We start from the raw sequence: 21,727 nt of genomic DNA, 5'->3' as shown, positions 1-21,727 counted from the left end.
AGGGGTAAAGAATCAGGCTAGTAGAAATGAACAGGAAAACAAACAAAAGGGATTGCTGTGGTGCCATAAGTTCACAAGATGTCGCATGGTTTAAGGAACGTTGACAATATATATGGGGTAAACGCAATGTTGTAGGATTGGTAGAAGCTGTCGAGGATTTCCCACTAAGAAAACTCGAGTGGTGTGATAATAGACAAGGGGGTTGCAATGTAAAGCACTTGTCAACATTTGTGCCTTGCAAGACTGAGTATCAACTTCCACTCACCCGTGGAAAATCATTGTGGGACAGAGTGGCAGGTACGTCAATATCCGTTTAAAAGAGCACAATCAATTATTAAAGAAGTCTAATGCATCGCATCTTACAATGCACTGTCACACATGCGGCTGCACACCTTTGGTAGATTCCAAAGTCCTTTTAGACATAGGTGCCAAATAGTGATATTTCAAGTAAAGTGATTTCATTGTAACGCTGGATTACTGTAGTAATGCACTTAAACCTCTATATAATGAACTTCATTATAACGAAATTCTCGATTTAATGAACTGCTTAGCTTTTCATAACCTCTTGTTCATAAAACACCATATATTTAGAACCTCAGTATAACAAAGTGTGTCTATGTGCCATTTCAATTATAAAGAAATTTCACTGCCACGCAATGGAATACCAACAAGAGGGTGTCTACCAACCGGGAAAACCGGGGAATTCTCAGGGATTTTGAGTAGTCTGGAAAAACTCAGGGAAAACTCAGGGAATTTGTGCTTCTATCAGGGAAAATTGGCTGTAAATCTATTGAAAGGGAACCCAAAGTCACGGTAATGCTTGTCCGAGTAACAGAGAGGAATCGTAACGAATGGTCTTTGACACCGCCTCATCGGCTGGAGGAGTTGTCAGAGTACAGTCAACGAGCGATTTTCCGGACGCTAGATAATTCGGACGGCTTCGCGGCACCAGTACGTACCCCATAGGGTGTATAAGAACGCTGAAATTTCGGATGCAAGAACCCTTCGCCGTCAAATTTCCCGGACTTTTTGCCGTGACTGCAGGTCCAAAACGGCATTAATAAAAGCCACAACCGCCGCCATTTTGATAACCTCGCCGCCTCGAACTGGCACACTTGCACGCAGATCCGCTGGCAGCCGTAGCAACCACCGCAGCAATGCTAGGCCTAGCTTAAGCTTCTTGCTGTTCTGTACTGTGTTTTTCATTGAAAGAATTCGCCACTATCAGCAATGGCACCGACACCGCCTTTGTGGTCATCGCGACTGGCTTCGAAGTTCAGGAAGTACGGCGCGTTGCACAATGCCGGTTCCCGAAAGTCAGCTTCACCGCATTACAGGAATGTTACGCTGTGAAGCATAACAAGTGTGTGAAGGTGCAGCTGGCACGGGACACAGTATGACATATATTCCTTCATTATACACGCGTACACCCACCTTCTTCTGTCGCACTACGGGCAGGCCTTCAGAACTTTTTCGGGCGTGCGTGTGGCGATTTGAACCCTTAAGGGCTGTGAAAGACATGCATTCATTTTTTTTAACATTTTGACGGCCCCTAGGGAGTCTGAAAAATCGGACGCTGACTTCACAATTGTCCAAGAGGATGCTTCAAATAGTCCGTGTAGCGAATGCACAGCCTAAGGAAAACAAGAAGACAAAGGACCTAGGCATTGAGAAATGAACGGGGAAGGAAGCACGCTGCCGTTTTTTTTAGGGAGCTTGCACTCTAAAAGCAAAGTGTTGGCGGACATGGAGATGCCGGTGTCCATCACCCAAGCAAAAAAAAAAAAAAAACTCTTTATAGCAGAGCGTACCTACATTTACACCGACTCGAGAGACGCAATCAGAGCTTTCGAGTCGGGTAACCTCGCACGAGAAGCGGCCTCCATTTTAGAGAAAAGGGCTTGCTCCGGTTTTCATTATATCACGTGGTTCCCCGCACACATGGGGACGAACGTTCTCGAGGGATTCCCAAACCTCAACGAGCTTGCCCACGACCGTGCGCGAGAACTAACGCGCCGCGACGGTCTGGAGGCTCCGGAGGGGCAGGAAGGGCCTCAGCAGAACGATCCACTCCTCACATTTAATGAAATCACTAAACATTACCAACTTGGTCGGAGAATTTATCCTCTGCCTCACCCGAAGCTCAGTAGAGGTCAGTCAGCTACACTTAGAATGCTGCAGACGGGATCTTTCCCGTCGCGGGGATTCCTCAGTAGGATCTACTCGGATGTGGACCCTAGTTGTCCTGACTGCACTGAAACCTTTTGCTCAATGGCTCACATGCTCTGGCGATGTCCCGCGTTGCCTAACGACTTCCTCTCCAGCGAAGCCGAGTGGGAGGAGGCCATCAGAAGCACGGTACTCCGAAAGCAAGCCCAGGCTATCCAGAGGGCCCAGGAAAGAGCGGAGCGTCATGGCGTTCTGTCCTTCACGTGGGCGCGGCCAGCGGCTACATTGGCCTCCCGTTAGGAGGTCCCAAAAGTAGCTCCTCAGGACTAAATAAAGTTCGTTGTCTGTCTGTCTGTCTGTCTTTATAGCAGTGAAACGCAACACTGAGGCCTTGTGCGGGGGCTGAGTATGTCAGGACAGTTGAGGTTGACTTACCAGCTGTTGCGAGAGATACTAACTTGTTATTAAGTTTGGGCTGTATACCAGTTAGCTTGCTATCAATCGATAGAAATAGCTCATATTCGATAATATTCTGTATGCATTTTTTAAAAATTCGCATTTGAGAATGTTCGACTCAGTTTGCGATGGGTTTTACTATTTTCCTTATTCGCTGTGCGTTTTGTTTTCTTATTGAATAAAATGAACACTACCCCTTACTGTTCAAACTGGATTAAGTTGTTTTTTTATTTTTTAACATGCTTACTAGAGAGTGACACCATTGGGCGACATGATGTACGGAGCCTGTCTTGACATAAAACAAAGTTCTGTGTCACTCAGGAATTATTGCAAAGGGACTCAGAGAAAACCTGGAAAACTCAGGGAATTTGGAAATGTCAAATTAGTAGACACCCTGAACAATAAATGGATGCAGATGGTCAAATGATTGAATTACAATTGGCTGCTTGCGAATGCATGTCTCAAGATATGCACCGTGCGACGAGCGAATGCCTAAGTGGAGCAGTGTCATGTTCCCCATAAAGTCCAAGTGCAATAAGATCCTATCGCACCTTGTGCACTGTGTGCATTGGGTGCGAGTGAAAGTGTGCAAGGGGAAGATAATAAAGATGGTGGCTTCACAAGTGCTGTCTCGCTGCGCAAGCAAAGGAAAGAGGGGGAGGGGAGTGAGCTCGCAGTAAAGCGATCAAGTACACACGAGGTGGCGGAGGGAAGGGGGGGAAGGTGCGTGTCTTGGCCTTGGCTTTGCAAGACTGTAAGCATGGCTGAGCGCATACGCAGCCACGCACCTAGCTTTAGAGGTAATCTGCCGTTTGTGCAAAGAGTAGGCGTACCGAGATGGCACGGCATCATGTAAGCTGTCTTCTTGCGCATTTAGTATTGGAGATTGCGCAATATAGAGTTTCTGTGACCCGTTGGAGCGAGAGGCAGATGAATCATTCGCACCCTGCTGCTGGTGCTTTTCATTATAGTGTCGTCCCAGTGTGGGCGATGCTATCAGCCACGGGGGCTGAGTGCACATGGTAGTGAGGCTGGCTTTAATTAATTAATACCGCCGATATAAGATATTGTTGACATGACATTCGTTGCCAACTCCCAAATTCAACAAAATAAATTCTTTTCTCATTCAAATTTTCTTTTTTCAGTCACCCGATAATTCGGAAAATTTTGCAACCCGTTTATGTGTAAGAGTAACTGATCAGTGACTGTACTTATTTGCATAAAAGATCAAATTTCTATCCAAAACATTTTTGATATAATGAAGCAAATTATGATTTAACAGACTTCATTATATCTAGGTTTAACTATTAAAAAAAGCAGGAAAAAGGACGTGGACAAGACTGAACAACACGACCGCTCACTAACGACTGACTCCTCTTAAGAAATAGTTAAATGATGAAATGGAAATTTAAAGTCTGCACATGCGCAACACAAATTTCACAGTGTGTGCTCAAAATGAAAAATTTCCACGAGTCCTTTATCAGACGGGATGGCCTTGTCACCTCACTGTTTCCAGCAACCTCACTTCTCCTTTCCTCAAGCTAACAAATGTGTCATTAATGCATTCGCTACCATTCTGCTTAATAAATAGCCTCCAAGAGCTACAAATTTTGTGGCCTGTGCTGCCAACTTCTGAAGGGACCTCAGATTACACTCAGCTGCCCAGCCTTCAGCTTGTGTATAGGATGCAATTGTGAGCCAATCATAAAAACGATGACGTACTTGCCGCCATAGCTCTGAAAGTGCAATCTTGCAATTACATCTGACACGCCGAAGAGAAGGCATCATGAAACCAAACATGGTGGCGGCATCGCTTGGAACAAAAGCTGTCTTCAAGCAATAACCAAGAAATCATGGAATGGCAGGTAGCAAAATCTAGATCTACATAGGAAACAATTTGATCAAAAGTAAATGTAGGAGAGAGAATTTTATGGATGAGCACGTTGACACATTTCTCTAAGCGCTCTAAAGAGAGTTATCGAAAGTCGTTCTTAGAGACGTGAATCTCCCTGGGAAGGATGCAGATGTGCTGAAAATATGTCTTAAGTTCAGCATTGAGCCTGACGTTCCGGCACGTAAGCTCCTTGCCATCAAGAGGAAACTCGCTGATAGAGTGAATTCGGAAATTTGTAAATAGTGTTCACTTGAAGGCATTGATAGTTTGAGATGTGGTCTTCCATTCAAATAGTGTGTGGCAATGGAAAGCATTGAATCATTTTTAAACACCCATGACCTACGCTTGATGACAGCATGTACAGGTGAACCTAAAGCAATAGCAGAACTTAAGCCACTGAATCGGAAATGTTTCCTAAACGATTCTTATAACCGTCCTTTTACCATTGCCGAACTTAAAGCTTCCTTATCAGCATGTCAGAGCTCTGCATCGGGCTCCGATAGAATCATGTACGATATGCTTAAGCACCTGCACTCCGACACACAAATCACGCTACTCACACTTTTCAATACTATCTGGGTTGCTGGTTATCTCCCATCTAAGTAGAAAGAAGCTATTGTGATCCCTGCTTTGAAGCACGGTAAAAATACTTCATTGCTGACTAGCTACCGTCCTATAGCGCTTATGAGCTGCCTTTGTAAGTTTCTTGAAAAAAATGATCAATTGCCGTTTCGTACATTTCCTAGAGTCCAGAAAAATGCTTGACCCATTTCAACGTGGCTTTAGGGAAGGGCGAGCTATAACCAACTATTTTGTGTGCATCGAAGCAAGCATTTGCGATGCATTCATACATAAACAATCCTTATCCGTGTTTCTTGATATGGAAAAAGCGTACAATACAACATGGCGGTACGGAATCCTGCATGACCTTTTGGCGCTGGGCATCCGCGGCAATATGTTAAACATTATAGAAAGCTAACTAGACAACCATACATTTCGGGTGAAAATAGGTAATGCACTGTCGCATAAATTCATACAAGAAACTGGGGTACCCCAGGGTGGTGTATTCAGTTGTACGCTCTTTGTCATTGTGATGTGTGAAGTGCGCGAGTGCTGTGATCGGTCAACCATGCAAAGGCAACAATGAGACACTACAGCAGTGGCACAAGCACACCGAAGAAATAATTTGAAAATGAACAACAACGAGTGAGCGGGGGAAAAAGAAGAAGAGGAAGAAGTCGGAAAGACGTGGAACAAGCCTGCGTGGAGGAAGGAGTTTGCCCATGCTGCAGGCGCAGAAGTGAAATCGTTGGCTGTCAGGCTCGTGCTTCATGCCTTCTACAGGACCAGGGCAACCTTCCAGGGGTGTGTCACCACGTTCTCATGAACCGTGTTCTCATGAAGCCATTTGACTTTGTGTCTGGTGTTGAGACCTCTACCGTGTCAAGGCCACCTGCCCTTGTTTTCACTGTCGCAACCAGACTTACTCCTGTATCACTGGATTTCGGGTGTTCGCCTGAGGGTGACCGAGATTTTCCTTCAACAGTGCCCGTCTTCAGCACCGCTTCTATGCTCCAAGGGCTGCCTCCGTCGTCACCTTGAGTTAATCTCACAACTTCACTGCAAACCATGAAACTGTAGGCCCTTTCTGAGTTTGACACTCTCTTTGGAGGCTTAATTTGTTTTTTGTGTGTTTATGTTTGATTAGTTTGTAGAGTTTCTGTTCCTCTTTGTGCTCAATGTTCTTTCATGAATGGCTTGCAGTGTGCTAACGAACGAGTTCGTTACTTCATGCGCTGAGGCAGTGCTTCAGCTAGTATTAATTGAATGAACCTCATCACAGTTGTTAAAATGAACACGCTTCGTGCATCATTACCACCACCTATTCTTTATTCCGTCTACGTAGACAATACACAAATAGGTTTCAAATCCTGCAACCTCACAGTGTGTGAGAGACAGGTACAGCAGGGCTTAAACAAGGCATCCAAGTGGTCAGACGAAAATGGATTTAAAATCAACCCCCACAAAAGCTTTTGTGTTCTCTTTACAAGAAAGAGAGGCTTGCTTCCAGATCCTTTTGTAGAACTGGGTGGACAACAAATTCCTGTCAACAAAGAGCACAAATTTCTAGGTGTTATACTTTACACAAGGCTTACTTTCATTTCACACATAAAATTTCTTAAAGCAAAATGTCTAAAAACAGTGAACTTACTTAAAATCCTATCTCACACAACATGGGGTAACGACAGGAAATGTTTATTGAATCTTTATAGGAGCCTAGTTCGATCATGAATAGACTATGGTGCCGTAGTATATCACTCTGCTGCCCTGAGCGCCCTGAAGATGTTAGACTCCGTTCACTATCTGGGTATCTGCCTGGCCACTGGAGCATTTAGAACAAGCCCTGCTGAAAGTCTGTACGTAGAGTCAGATGAGTGGTCACTACATTTTCAGAGAACATACATCAGCTTCATAAGGAACACCCTAATAAGAAACATCCGTGTTTCACAACCGTTAACGACTTTGAGTCTGTACGTGTGAAACACTTTTTTGTAATAGACCCTCTATGAGACTTCCTTTGTCACTGCGTGTAAGAGAACTTAGCGAAGAAATGGATGGCCCAATTCTCGAACATCGCCTACTGCCTCCAGCTAAGCTGTTACCACCCTGGGAGTGGCAGGTGATAGACTGTGATGTATTCTTTGTAGAGGTCACAAAGCACACTCCTGAGCTCAAAATCGCTATGCATTTGCGTGAACTTCAATCGAAGTACTCCTGCTCCGAATTCTTCACAGATGTGTCAAAACCAGGTCCCTCTTTTCTAAATCTGACGTATTGAACCCCATAACAAGTATCTTCACTGCAGAAGCCTATGCAGTACTGTCTGCAGTAAGACATCTAAAGAAATTAAAACTTGACAGAGCAATAATATTCACAGACTCGTTAAGTCTTATACAAGTGTTAATTTCTTTACAAAAGCATACAAATCCTGTTTTCATTGAACTTTACCCACTCTTATGCACTGGTGCTGACATATGGCGCAGAGACTTGGAGACTGACAAAAAAGCTTGAGAACAAGTTAAGGACCGCTCAGAGAATGATGGAATGAAGAATGCTAGGCAAAACTTTAAAAGACAGAGAGAGAGCGGTTTGGATTAGAGAGCAAATACGTACAGACTATATTCTAGTAGACATTAAGAGGAAAAAATGGTGCTGGGTAGGTCATGTATTGCGCAGATTAGATAACTGTTGTACCATTAGTGTGACAGAATGGATACCAAAAGAAGGGAAGCGCAGTAGAGGACGGCAGAAGACTAGGTGGTGCGACGAAATTAGGAAATTTGCGGGTGCTAGTTGAAATCGGTTAGCGGGGGACAGGGGTAATTGGAGATCACATGGATAGGCCTTCGTCCTGCAGTGAACATAAATAGGTGGATGATGATGATGATGATGCAACATTTATTTATCACATCATCATCATCATCATCATCATCAGCCTGGTTACGCCCACTGCAGGGCAAAGGCCTCTCCCATACTTCTCCAACAACCCCGGTCATCTACTAATCGTGGCCATGCCTTCCCTGCAAACTTATTAATCTCATCCGCCCACCTAACTTTCTGCCGCCCCCTGCTACGCTCCCCTTCCCTTGGGATCCAGTCCCTAACACTTAATGACCATCGGTTATCTTCCCTCCTCATTACATGTCCTGCCCATGCCCATTTCTTTTTCTTGATTTCAACTAAGATGTCATTAACTCGTGTTTGTTCCCTCACCCAGTCCGCTCTTTTTTTATCCCTTAACGTTACACCTATCATTTTTCTTTCCATAGCTCGTTGCGTCATCCTCAATTTGAGTAGAACCCTTTTCGTAAGCCTCCAGGTTTCTGCCCCGCAGGTGAGTACTGGTAAGACACAGCTATTATATACTTTTCTTTTGAGGGATAATGGTAACCTGCTGTTCATGATCTGAGAATGCCTGCCAAACGCGCCCCAGCCCATTCTTATTCTTCTGATTAATTCCGTCTCATGATCCGGATCCGCCGTCACTACCTGCCCTAAGTAGATGTATTCCCTTACGACTTCCAGTGCCTCGCTGCCTATCGTAAATTGCTGTTCTCTTCCGAGACTGTTAAACATTGCTTTAGTTTTTTGCAGATTAATTTTTAGACCCACTCTTCTGCATTGCCTCTCCAGGTCAGTGAGCATGCATTGCAGTTGGTCCCCTGAGTTACTAAGCAAGGCAATATCATCAGCGAATCGCAGGTTACTAAGGTATTCTCCATTAACTTTTATCCCCATTTGTTCCCAATCCAGGTTCCTTAATACCTCCTGTAAACACGCTGTGAATAGCATTGGAGAGATCGTATCTCCCTGCCTGGCGCCTTTCTTTATTGGAATTTTGTTGCTAGCTTTATGGAGGACTACGGTGGCTGTGGAGCCGCTATATATATCTTTCAGTATTTTTACATACGGCTCGTCTACACCCTGATTCCATAATGCCTCCATGGCTGCTGAGGTTTCGACAGAATCGAACGCTTTCTCGTAATCAATGAAAGCTATATATAAGGGTTGGTTATATTCCGCTCATTTTTCTTTCACCTGATTGACATTGTGAATATGATCTATTGTTGAGTAGCCTTTACGCAATCCTGCCTGGTCCTTTGCTTGACAGAAGTCTAAGGTGTTCCTGATTCTATTTGCGATTACCTTAGTAAATAATTTGTAGGCAACGGACAGTGAGCTGATCGGTCTATAATTTTTCAAGTCTTTGGCGTCGCCTTTCTTATGGATTAGGATTTTGTTAGCATTCTTCCAAGATTCCGGTACGCTCGAGGTCATGAGGCATTGCGTATACAGGGTGGCCAGTTTCTATAGAACAATCTGTCCACCATCCTTCAACAAATGTGCTGTTACCTGATGCTCCCCAGCTGCCTTCCCCCTTTGCATATCTCCCAAGGCTTTCTTTACTTCTTCCGGCGTTACCTTTGGGATTTCGAATTCCTCTAGATTATTTTCTCTTCCATTATCGTCATGGGAGCCACTGGTACTGTATAAATCTCTATAGAGCTCCTCAGCCACTCGAACTATCTCATCTATGTTAGTAATGATATTGCCGGCTTTGTCTCTTAACGCGTACATCTGATTCTTGCCGATTCCTAGTTTCTTCTTCACTGTTTTTAGGCTTCCTCCGTTCCTGAGAGCATGTTGAATTCTATCCATATTATACTTCCTTATGTCAGCTGTCTTACGCTTATTGATTAACTTCGAAAGTTCTGCCAGTTCTATTCTAGCTGTAGGGTTAGAGGCTTTCATACATTGGCGTTTCTGGATGAGATCATTCGTCTCCTGCAATAGTTTGCTGGTATCCTGCCTAATGGAGTTACCACCGACTTCCATTGCACACTCCTTAATGATACCCACATTATCGTTCATTGTTTCAACACTAAGGTCCTCTTCCTGAGTTAAAGCTGAATACCCAATCTGTAGCTTGATCTGGAATTCTTCTATTTTCCCTCTTACCGCTAACTCATTAATCGGCTTCTTATGTACTAGTTTCTTCCGTTCCCTCCTCAGGTCTGGGCTAATTCGAGTTCTTACCATCCTGTGGTCACTGCAGCGCACCTTGCTGAGCATGTCCACATCTTGTATGATGCCTGGGTTAGCGCAGAGTATGAAGTCTTTTCATTTCTAGTCTCGCCGTTCGGGCTCCTCCACGTCCACTTTCGGCTATCCCGCTTGCGGAAGAAGGTATTCATTATCCTCATATTATTCTGTTCCGCAAACTCTAGTAATAACTCTCCCCTGCTATTCCTAGTGCCTATGCCATACTCCCCCACTGCCTTGTCTCGAGCCTGCTTCTTGCCTACCTTGGAATTAAAGTCGCCCATATAGTATAGTGTATTTAGTTTTCTCTCTACCCATCGCCGATTCCACGCCTTCGTAGAAGCTTTCGACTTTTTGGTCATGATCACTGGATGTAGGGGCTTAGACCTGTACAACCTTCATTTGGTACCTCTTATTAGGTTTCACAACAAGACCTGCCACCCTCTCGTTATTGCTATAGAATTCTGGTATGTTACCAGCTATATTCTTAGTAATCAGGAATCCGACTCCTAGTTCTCTTCTCTCCGCTAAGCCCCGGTAGCACAGGACGTGCCCGCTTTTTAGCACTGTATATGCTTCTTTTAGCCTCCTAACTTCACTGAGCCCTATTATATCCAATTTACTGCTCTCTAATACCTTCAATAGCACTGCTAGACTCGCCTCACTAGATAACATTCTAGCGTTAAATGTTGCCAGGTTCATATTCCCATGGCGGCCTGTCCAGAGCCAGTGATTCTTAGCACCCTCTGCTGCGTCGCAGGTCTGACCGCTGCCGTGGTCAGTTGCTTCGCAGCTGCTGGGGACTGAGGGCCGGGGTTTGATTGTTGTGTTCATATAGGAGGTTGTGGCCAAGTACTGCACCAGGTTGGCCAATCCTGCTCTGGTGAGGGAGTGCGTTACCGGTTCTGGTCACCGGGATCAGGCCACACTCCAGGCCTGTTTGTGCAATTATATCAACACGCGGATTTTTTTTTTTTAATTATCCGGTAGAAAATTGCCGGCACCGGGATTCGAACCACAGACCTCTTGCACGCGAGGCAGGTGTTCTACCTCTACGCCACCGCTGTACCCTTTATCACATAGACATGTAGTAATATGCTGTGTACCTGTTCATAGAGGCATCGAGGGTAATGTACTAGCTGACAGAATGGCCATATCACTCACATCACTACCGATTATTCCTACGGCTTCTGTCCCTGTCACATATCTGAAGCCTTTCATACTAAAGAAACTTCGAAACCACTGGCAAAGCGTGTGGGATGCAGAAATAAATAATAAACTGCATGTTATAAAGCCACAGTTAGGTTTTTGGCCCTCTGCAACTAAATCATGGCAAACAGATGTCTTATTCTGTCGTCTCAGAATAGGGCACACATTTGGCACCCACAATTTTCTGCTTACTGAAAATGAACCTCCAACCTGTGCTAGATGTGGTGAGAGGGTGACCGTCCTCCACATCCTCCTGGAGTGTCGGAAAGCTGAAGATGTAAGAAAGATACATTTTCCTCTTGCGTACCATTGTTGCGTCCCTCTTCGCCCGGCTATGTTTCTTGGTAAAGAAATGTTTTTTAACACCAAAGCAATCCTCGATTTCTTGAATGATGTTGTCCTACATGTTAGACGCCCATTAAATTTGTAGTGTATCGTCTTTCCAGAGGATGCCGCTGTGATAGTTTTGTACAGCACATGCCTCCAGGCCCTTGTGTTTCCAGGGCTCTAACGAGGCAGTGGTGATCTAGTCAATTTTAGCATCTGACATATATTGTACATCGAATCATTCTTTCGCAATGCACCTTAATGATCATAGTACACATCATTTGTCATTGCCATAATCTTATTACACAGACTTTATGCACATTAGAGTGACCATTTTTAAGGCCCCTTTACAGCCACGTCACATCAACTTCATAGAACTCATAACTACACTGCGAACTCATTACCACGGGCATGGCACTCTTTGGCCATACCTGGCCCATGCGCCATTAAACATCAAACATTCATGCATGCCTCATGACCATGCGAAACAGACAATGAAACCAGAGATAGCACAATGGAAGTTAATAAGTTTAATTTAATTAATAATGTAAAGGTAAATGATACTTGTTGCAAGTGCTACAAATGAACTTGCATCTACGTCTGATTTGCTTCACCATTACAGCTATCACTTAAGGCAGCAGCCATCCTCCCAAATGCTGGCCAGTGACACACATTTAATATTTCTGCATTTCATCATCATCGTCATGATCAGCCTGGTTACACCCACTGCAGGGCAAAGGCCTCTCCCATACTTCTCCAACTACCCGGTCCTGTACTAATTGTGGCCATGTTGTCCCTCCAAAATTCTTAATCTCCTCCGCCCACCTAAGTTTCTGCTGCCCCTTGCTACGCTTCCCTTCCATTGGAATCCAGCCCGTAACCCTTAATGACCATAGGTTATCTTCCCTCCTCATTACATGTCCTGCCCATGCCCATTTCATTTTCTTGATTTCAACTAAGGTGTCATTAACTCACATTTGTTCCCTCACTCAATCCACTCTTTTCTTATCCCTTAACGTTACATCCATCATTCTTCTTTCCATAGCTCGTTGCAACGTCTTCAATTTAAGTAGAATCCTTTTCGTGAGGCTCCAGGTTTCTGCCCCGTATGTGAGTACGGGTAAGAAACAGCTGGTATACATTTTTCTCTACAGGGATAACGGCAACTTGCTGTTCATGGTCTGAGAATGCCGGCCAAACGCACCCCAGCCCGTTCTTATTCTTCTGATTATTTCCGTCTCATGATCCGGATCCGCAGTCACTACCTGCCCTAAGTAGATGTATTCCCTTACGACTTCCAGTGCCTCGCTGCCTATTGTAAATTGCTGTTCTCTTCGGGACTGTTAAACATTACTTCAATTTTCTGCAGATAAATTTTTAGACCCACTTCTCTGCTTTGCCTCTCCAGGTCAGTGAGCATGCATTGCAATTGGTCCCCTCAGTTACTAAGCAAGGCAATATCATCAGCGAATCGCAAGTTACTGAGGTATTCTCCATTAAATTTTATCCCCAATTCTTCAGAATCCAGGTCTCTGAATACCTCCTGTAAACACGCTTTCAATAGCATTGGAGAGATCGCATCGCCCTGTCTGACGCCTTTCTTTATTGGGATTTTGTTGCTTTCTTTATGGAGGACTACGGTGGCTGTGGAGCCGCTATAGATATCTTTCAGTATTTTTACATACGGCTCGTCTACACCCTGATTCCTTAATGCCTCCATGACTGCTGACATTTCGACTGAATCAAACACCTTCTCATAATCAAGAAAAGCTATATATAAGGGTTGCTTATATTCGACACGTTTCACTATCACCTGATTGGTAGTGTGAATATGATGTATTGTTGAGTAGCCTTTACGGAATCCTGCCTGGTCCTTTGCTTGACAGAAGTCTAAGGTGTTCCTGATTCCATTTGCGATTACCTTAGTAAATAGTTTGTAGGTAACGGACAGTAAGCTGATCGGTCTATAATTTTTCAAGTCTTTGGCGTCCCCTTTCTTATGGATTAGGATTATGTTAGCGTTCTTCCAAAATTCCGGTATGCTCAAGGTCGTGAGGCATTTCGTATACAGAGTGGCCAGTTTCTCTAGAACAATGTGTCCACCATTCTTCAACAAATCCGCTGTTACCTGATCCTCCCCAGCTTCCTTCCCCCTTTGCATATCTCCCAAGGCTTTTTTTACTTCTTCCGGCGTTACCTTTGGGATTTCGAATTCCTCTAGACTATTATCCCTTCCATTATCGTCGTGGGTGCCACTGGTACTGTATAAATCTCTATAGAACTCCTCGGCCACTTGAACTATCTCATCCATATTAGTAATGATATTGCTGGCTTTGTCTCTTAACGCATACATCTGATTCTTGCCTATTCCTAGTTTCTTCTTCACTGCTTTTAGGCTTCCTCCGTTCCTGAGAGCATGTTCAATTCTATCCATATTATATTTCCTTATGTCAGCTGTCTTATGCTTGTTGATTAACTTCGAAAGTTCTGCCAGTTCTATTCTAGCTGTAGGGTTAGAGGCTTTCATACATTGGCGTTTCTTGATCAGCTCTTTCGTCTCCTGCGATAGTTTACTGGTATTCTGTCTAATGGAGTTACCACCAACTCCTATTGCATGCTCCTTAATGATGCCCATAAGATTGTCGTTCATTGTTTCAACACTAAGGTCCTCTTCCTGAGTTAAAACTGAATACCTGTTCTGTAGCGTGATCCGGAATTTCTCTATTTTTCCTTTACCGCTAACTTATTGATCGGCTTCTTATGTACCAGTTTCTTCCATTGCCACCTCAAGTCTAGGCTAATTCGAGTTCTGACCATCCTATTGTCACTGCAGCGCACCTTGCCGAGCACGTCCACATCTTGTATGATGCCTGGGTTAGCGCAGAGTATAAAGTCTATTTCATTTCTAGCCTCGCTGTTCGGGCTCCTCCACGTCCACTTTCGTCTATCCCGCTTGCGGAAGAAGGTATTCATTATCCACATATTATTCGGTTCTGCAAACTCAACTAATAACTCTCCCCTGCTATTTCTTGTGCCTATGCCATATTCCCCCGCTGCCTAGTCTCCAGCCTGCTTCTTGCCTACTTTGGCATTGAAGTCGCCCCTCAGTATAGTGCATTTTGTTTTCACTCTACCAATCGCTGATTCCACGGCTTTATAGAAGCTTTCGACTTCCTGGTCATCATGACTGGATGTAGGGGCTTAGACCTGTACAACCTTCATTTTGTACCTCTTATTAGGTTTCACAACAAGACCTGCCACCCTCTCGTTATTTCTATAGAATGCCGGTATGTTACCAGCTATATCCTTATTAATCAGGAATCCGACTCCTAGTTTTCGTCTCTCTGCTAAGCCCCGGTAGCACAGGACGTGCCCGCTTTTTAGCACTGTATATGCTTCTTTTGGCCTCCTAACTTCACTGAGCCCTTTGATGTGAAATGTATCAAGACAAAATGACAGTCTCGCCGGAAAATCTACGGGTGCGGTGGTCGGCCGCGCTGCTCAGCTAAGACCTCTAAGACCAACTTTGGGCCGTCCAGCGAGCCATGGAGGCCGCACGAAAGCAGCAGCTCCCAGTGGCCATCTAGGCGGCCCCAGGCCCGGGCCTCCCAATCGCCGGATTCCAAATAATGTTATCACATCACCACATACAAAAGTGAGCAACATGCATTTGGTCGCTTCGTCTTAGAGTGCATCAGCATATTTTTAAACTCTGGCTAAAGTTAGCTGAAACACCCCGTATAATGCCCCGTTTGCTTTGTATCTAAACTACTGTCATTTGGTCTCGGGGACTACTACAGAATGGAGCCTATTGAGGCTATTAGCAATGCAAGAAAAATTTTGGATAATAATTGAGAATGTGCCGATTCTGCCTCCTACTGCACAGCTCTATAAAAAATTTGGAATAGAGCACAAGACACATACAAGTACAAATTGTTGCGTGAATATTGCCTAAATTACAACTGTCCTAATTCTCACTTAATACGGTTAGTAAATCTCTGTCAAAAAGAAATACCATATAACACAAGAACAACAGAAATGTGCAATGTTCTGTACTGATGCACTAGTTATGGTCAGCGAATGCTTCATAACAAACATCCACGTTTACTAAATGGCCATAAGAAAAAACCAATCTATATACACGAAGTAAAATAATCTGACTTGTATGCCGATTTGTATTTAATTAGATTATGAAATGCCACAACAGTTGAATCTCGATAATTCGAACTTGAAGGGACTCGAAAATGTGTTCGAATTAAAAGAAGTTCGAATTAAAAGGAGGACTTTTTCTTGGAGTACTTGATAACCATAGCATGATGCACGAACGGTGTGAGCCAGGAAATATCGCTGCGCGTAAGTGCACAGTGAGCAAGGTCCAGGAAACTGCCCGCCCCGGCCAATGCTTGCTTCCTGATAACAGATGAAAACGAAACTTCAGGGGGCAGGCTAAGCTGGTGCCGGGCCGGCAAAGGGGAGGGCACGAGTGGAGGGCACAAGTGGAGACCATCGAAGGTGAGGGTGTTACGAGGCAAAGCGAAGGGAGCGCAGTTGCGATGAGGTGCGCGAGGGAAGCAGATTTGCTTTTCCGCCAGCTTGATCGATAGCACTTCCCTCTGCATGCTCATGTGCTTTTTCCTTTGTCTGCCGACAGATCGGCGTAGCATTTACGTTCTTCATCCTGCATTCTTAACGCGTCATGTCTTATGAAGTTGACGAAGTTTTTGCCACTGATCATAATCATGTTGTTTTGCTCCCTTCTGTTGCGGCATAGCCATGTGCAATAGATAAGGAGATAAAGAGGGCAGTGGTCAATGAACTCAATTTGTGCAATTCACTCTGTCGCTTGTGTTTTGTTGACATGGTGGCTTTGCAGATCTTCCTTATATCATGCGATACCATTTAAGCAGGGCTTGATGATGCCTTTGTAGTTATTCCCTCTCAAAAATAAATTTTTCTTCTCCTTTTCTGAAGGACCGATATGGAGTGTCGGCAGTGGTGGCCAAAAAGTTTGCAGGTCTCATCAGTGTTGGGTAAGTTGCTGCAAGGAAGGCCAACTGCAACGAAATTTCGCTTGTGCTAAATTGCCTCTAAATGCTTAGCATATACTGTCAATGTAATCTTGGCAAGGCTGGTAATTGTCTATAAGTTTCTTATTAGCTGCCTTTAAATAACGCCCAAGCAGACGTGTCATCGGGTGGTATGTGGTAGCGATGCGGAAATGGCAAAAGTTTTAGAAGCGTACACAACTGCTTATCTCTCAATTGCGCCCAGGTGCGTTGCTCGCTCAACATGTGCAAGTTAATGGGCATCTCTCTCGGTAGGATTTCTCATTGCACATGTGATTTGAGCTGTTGCACAAATGCCGACACATTGCATGGCCTTTGGGTGCTCGAACACGTACCCAAACCCAAGTGATGGCTTTACAGTGCACAAGGCTGCATAGAGGAAGGCTGAACAAATCTTTTCTGCCCCAGCTTTCAGGGCATAAGCATGCACCATGCTGCAGCAAGCAAATGTGACACAGACCAGCCCTCAAAGCATGTAAACTGCCTTTGATGAAGCTGCACAAGCTACATTTCGGGAGCACAGTCACTTACACATGCAAGATCTGCTTGCGAAGCACTTTCTTGAGATATTATAAGTACTATAAGCCCCAATGGCACACGAAAAGCAAAGATAAGTTGTATTCATTGTCGATATTCTTGAGCAATCATTTCTGGTAGTGCATCATCATCAATAAATTTTGCATGTCTCTATGTTGAACACATCAATGTAGATGAATGAAAGCCTTTCTGACCCAGCGCCAGAAACGGTGTCAGCAGGAACCATATGCTGGATTTGTCATGAAGGAGAATGCGACGTGGTGGCCATGGTGTAGGTACGAAAGGGGCAAAACTTTAATAAGGCTAAAGTTCTACCTGTCTAGCCGTGACTTTATGTGCACTTTGTGCTAAGCCCATGGCTGTGCTAAAACGTAGACAGCTCCAGTTGGCCATGCCTAGCCTCAGCTACATTTAATCCTTTACTACAGATGGCGGTAGTTGTCTGATTGGAAACAGAACAGCGTGGTTTTGACGGGGACAGCAGGGAGAATGACACAGATGAGCGCTGTTCTGTTCTGTTTCAAATATGGCTTACCAATTCGCCCAAACGTCCGTTTTAACGAGTGTCTGATTGGCTTACTTCTAGGGTAGCTAAAGTTAAAGCAGGTTAAAAGCACAGATATACTCTGGTGTGCCAGGCAGCAGCCGGTGAAGTCGGATACGTCACGGCATAGATGCCAAGATCACTAAAATTTTACCCTCTGTATAGTTGAGTGCTTGGCCCGGAGCAGCGTGCCAATCAGTTATTGCTGCAGCACTAGTGTACAAGTGTGCGATGAGTGAGCGCTTTATTTGTCAAAGGTGCAAACATCAACACGCTTGCTTCAGTGAACCTGAACTGTATACAGTGAAACGTTGTTAAACCGTAGTTGGCTGGAGCTCTGAAAATGTATGTACTAAACATTGGTACTGTTTAACTGAAATAGCATGAGATCGCCCACTTACCTGTCAAAAACTGAACTCAGGGACAGTACGATGAAAGGGCAAGAACATGCAGTATTTATTCACCTCGCGCCACAAATGTTTTATTTTCGTTTGATGCGACGGTGGCCTAGCAGCGATGACAGCGGCCTCAGACTTACTGAAGCTGCGAGCCTGCTTTTCAGCCAGCCCCCTCTTCTCTGCAAACATTAGCATGGCAGATTCCTTGTTGGTGCTGCATATTCTCCGTGCACCGGCGCGGTAGCGCTGCAGAAGTTGTGGGCCACCTTTTTCATTGCAGGTTGCTGTTCTTGTCCCGACGATTGCATTGATGAGGCTGACGCACCACACAGATTCTGCCACTGCCGGGCCTGAATTGCCCATGCTGTCGTTTTCCGTGTTGTCCTCATCACTGTTGTTAGGGGACACTTCGGCAAAAAGAGAGGCAACGATGGCAATAAGCCAAACCTCGTAGCCGACATCTCTTTGAGGTCACAGCAGCGCTGCTGAGCAACTTCTTCACATTCCAAATGCCACACATTGTTGTCAACAGTAGATACCTGTCACAGGCCAGCACCGACTTCGTGCCACATTCGATAGCACGAACGATGTCCCATTTTTTTCTATGCTGAGCACCCGGATCTTTTTATACAGCACGACGCCACAACACTCTCTGGCACGCCCATCCTCCATGGGCACAGCTAGGCACAGCCATGCATGGCACCGAAATGATGTTGATGTTTATGTGGCTTCACATGCAAACGCACAGGGCACTTGGAGGCCGTTGTTCTGATCTCCGAGGCTTGTTGTTCTGCCAGGCCACCCGATGGGGATGCCGCACCACCGTGAATGTTTGACGAAAAGTAAAAACACTGCGTGTTAACCAATACGTGTGCAATAAGGTGGTATGGTGTTTATGCGGATACAGAACGCATTATGTTCAGTGGCCGCTGAGTCAAGGATTTGAGTTTACTACTTTTAAAACAGAACTACTATTTAGGCAGGCACGGTGTAATGAGGTTTTACTATATAGGCCAGCATGCTGCTGGTCAGCCAAGCTAGCGCGCGATGCACTCTACTGCTGCGGCTGCGGCGTGAGGCACGATGTGTTCTATTCCTGTGCCGTACACGCTACACTGTAGAACCTATACTGGATCGTGTCTGCATTACACCAGACTATACCCACGCCTTTAGCTTGGTCACCCCACTGGGCTCTTCATCTCCAATTAGAGACAGAATGCAATGAGGTTCTGCTTGTTGAACGCAGACAACCAAGTACAGAAAACTGGCTTGACTTGAAGAATACTTCACATTAGAAGAACTTTGCTGCCGCGCAATGGCCTGAACACAGCACACGAAGCAACTAGCAATGTGTACTAACTGTGTGCCTAGCAAACGCGCAGAACCTGTTCGCTAATAAAACTGTCACAATCTGCCGGGTTTGTGAACGAGGGAGGGCTGGAGGCACCCTCCGTTACAGAGATGTCATAGATCACATAGATTGCATAGATGCCAGCCGTCATGCTGGCGAATGTGCCCAACCCTGGCTAAAACAGGGACATGAACTCGGTCAGGAGGGTGGGGACGTGTTTCACCACATGCAGGCTGGCTTCCTGGTACTCTGGCAGACGAACGCCCAGTGCATGAATCCAATTTCGGCCAAGCAGCGTCGTCAACGACCCCTTGGCTAAGTGAAGGGGAAGGGTTGCCTCCCTGTCGCCAAAGTGAACGCTGACCTGGGTTTAACCCTGCACCGGGGAGAGCTGCCCGGAATAGCTGTACAGCATCATGCCCGAAGCTTCGACGGACACGCTGGTGAAGGTGTGCTTGAACAGTTTCCCAGCCATGACGGACACGCTGGCCCCTGTGTCCAGCTCCATGGAAATGGGCTGCCCGCAGACTTCGATGGTAGGCATGTACGGCGGCACAGACGACAGAACAAGTCCTGTGTGCCACATGTCGAAAATTGGCGGGTGCTCGGCCACGACATGGAGCCTGCTGAAGAACTTGAGCCTGCTGCCGCACGCCCCCACCGCGTACCCTTGTGATGGCTACCCTGGCCGCGGGCTTGTGTGGAACCTGGGCTTGAACCAGGCTGCTGCTGCTGCTTGCTGTTTGTCCTTCCCCCTCGGCATACCCCTGCCAGGTTCCCAGTTTTCCCCCACGTGAAGCATTGTGCTTTGTAGAACTGGCACTGTGAGGTGGAGTGGCCTCCAGTGAGGTGGAGTGGGCGCCACTGCAGTGACTGCAGGTACTGCCCTTTGTCGCCAACTTGTTTACCACTGCTTCCGCAGATGGTGAGCAGTCGCATGTGCAATCTCGCCGGTGTTCTCGGTGTCGGCTTCCATCGCCAGTGCTGCCTTCACAGCATCGTCCAGCGAGGGGTCTGGTAACTCCAGGAAGCACGTTTGCATGGCGAGGTTGTTTATGCTGCTGAGGAAATGGTCCCGGAGCAACGTGTCCAGTTGGTCCCTAAAAGCGCAGGCACTCACTAACCCTCGTAGCACAGCAACGAACTGTCCAAGAGTCTCCTCTTCCTGGTGGCGCCAGTTGTTGGAGTGGAAACGCTCCATTAGTGTGGACAGTGCCGGGCTGAAATGCGAGCGCAATATGGTGAGCAGCTCACTCAGAGTTTAAACATGTGGTGTTGCTGGCTTCAGAAGGTCGAGCTGGAGACTGGAAAGATTAGAACGACAGAAAGCTGAGCTAGTTGGTAAGGATTCATCATGCAAAAAAGAGGTGAGGCGTGCAGACAGGACACGAGTGGAGAAGTGGACAACATGAACGCCGTCTATCAATTGACGGGAGCACTGAGGCGAAAAAAGAAAGGAGACGCAAAACTCATCTGTGCAAGCTCAGGAATGGTATCACCACGTGTCAGTCGGGTATATGTGCCGGTCTACGTGAGAGATAACTGTTAAGGCATTTAATCTATTCCTTATGTAAAGTAATCGAAGGCTGACTCACGCACGCACTTCTACCATTATAGCTATGCCATGCCTCTACCATAAGTCACATATCTTCATTCTGTACAATATCGCGCATTCATCTAACTCTGGCGTGCAGTTACAATCTTGGCAATGTAGGGAAAGATTAGAAGGCGATCCACTGATTCATGACCTTTTATGTCCCATTAGCCTCTGATTGATACACCGTCCCGTTTGCCCTACGTAGAACTGGTCACAGCTAAGGGGAATATTATAAACCACACCCATACGACAGTCAGTAAAACTATTGTTCTTATTGTGCTTCACTGGACAAATATCTGTTCTTTTTTTGCCTTTTACCTGCTCCTGTTTCCTCTGTATGGCAGTACATATCTTACCTAGCTCATTGGGAGCAGTGAAAGCAACATTAACATCATATCTACTTGCAACTTTTTTAAGCCAGTGCAACACCGAATGAATGTACGGAATAGCCACTACTCTTGTTTTGCTATTACTGCTTTTTGTAATCACGTCCGTCCCCCTTGAAACCAACTTCTTTAGGCGCTTAGCCACAGTGGCCACTGCTACACTAGGATAACCTCCTTCTAATAGGCGCC

At 45.5% G+C, this 21,727-nt stretch overlaps 1 protein-coding gene across 6 annotated transcripts in view; it reads left to right on the top strand.

Moving 5' to 3' along the window:
* Positions 1–21,727, top strand: part of DCTN4-p62 (dynactin subunit 4) — a 438,984-nt gene that overhangs the window by 126,283 nt on the left and 290,974 nt on the right. For all 6 annotated transcript variants that reach the window (XM_065444866.2, XM_070538189.1, XM_065444867.2 and 3 more), the window contains one exon: positions 16,631–16,689. In XM_065444866.2, the coding sequence (XP_065300938.1) occupies positions 16,631–16,689 (59 nt within the window). The remainder of the gene's footprint in view (positions 1–16,630; positions 16,690–21,727) is intronic.

This window comes from Dermacentor albipictus, chromosome 5 (genome assembly GCF_038994185.2).
Source record: "Dermacentor albipictus isolate Rhodes 1998 colony chromosome 5, USDA_Dalb.pri_finalv2, whole genome shotgun sequence".
NCBI lineage: Eukaryota > Metazoa > Arthropoda > Arachnida > Ixodida > Ixodidae > Dermacentor > Dermacentor albipictus.
Note: the sequence above shows the minus strand (reverse complement) of the source record. Positions and strands in the feature narration are given on the sequence as shown.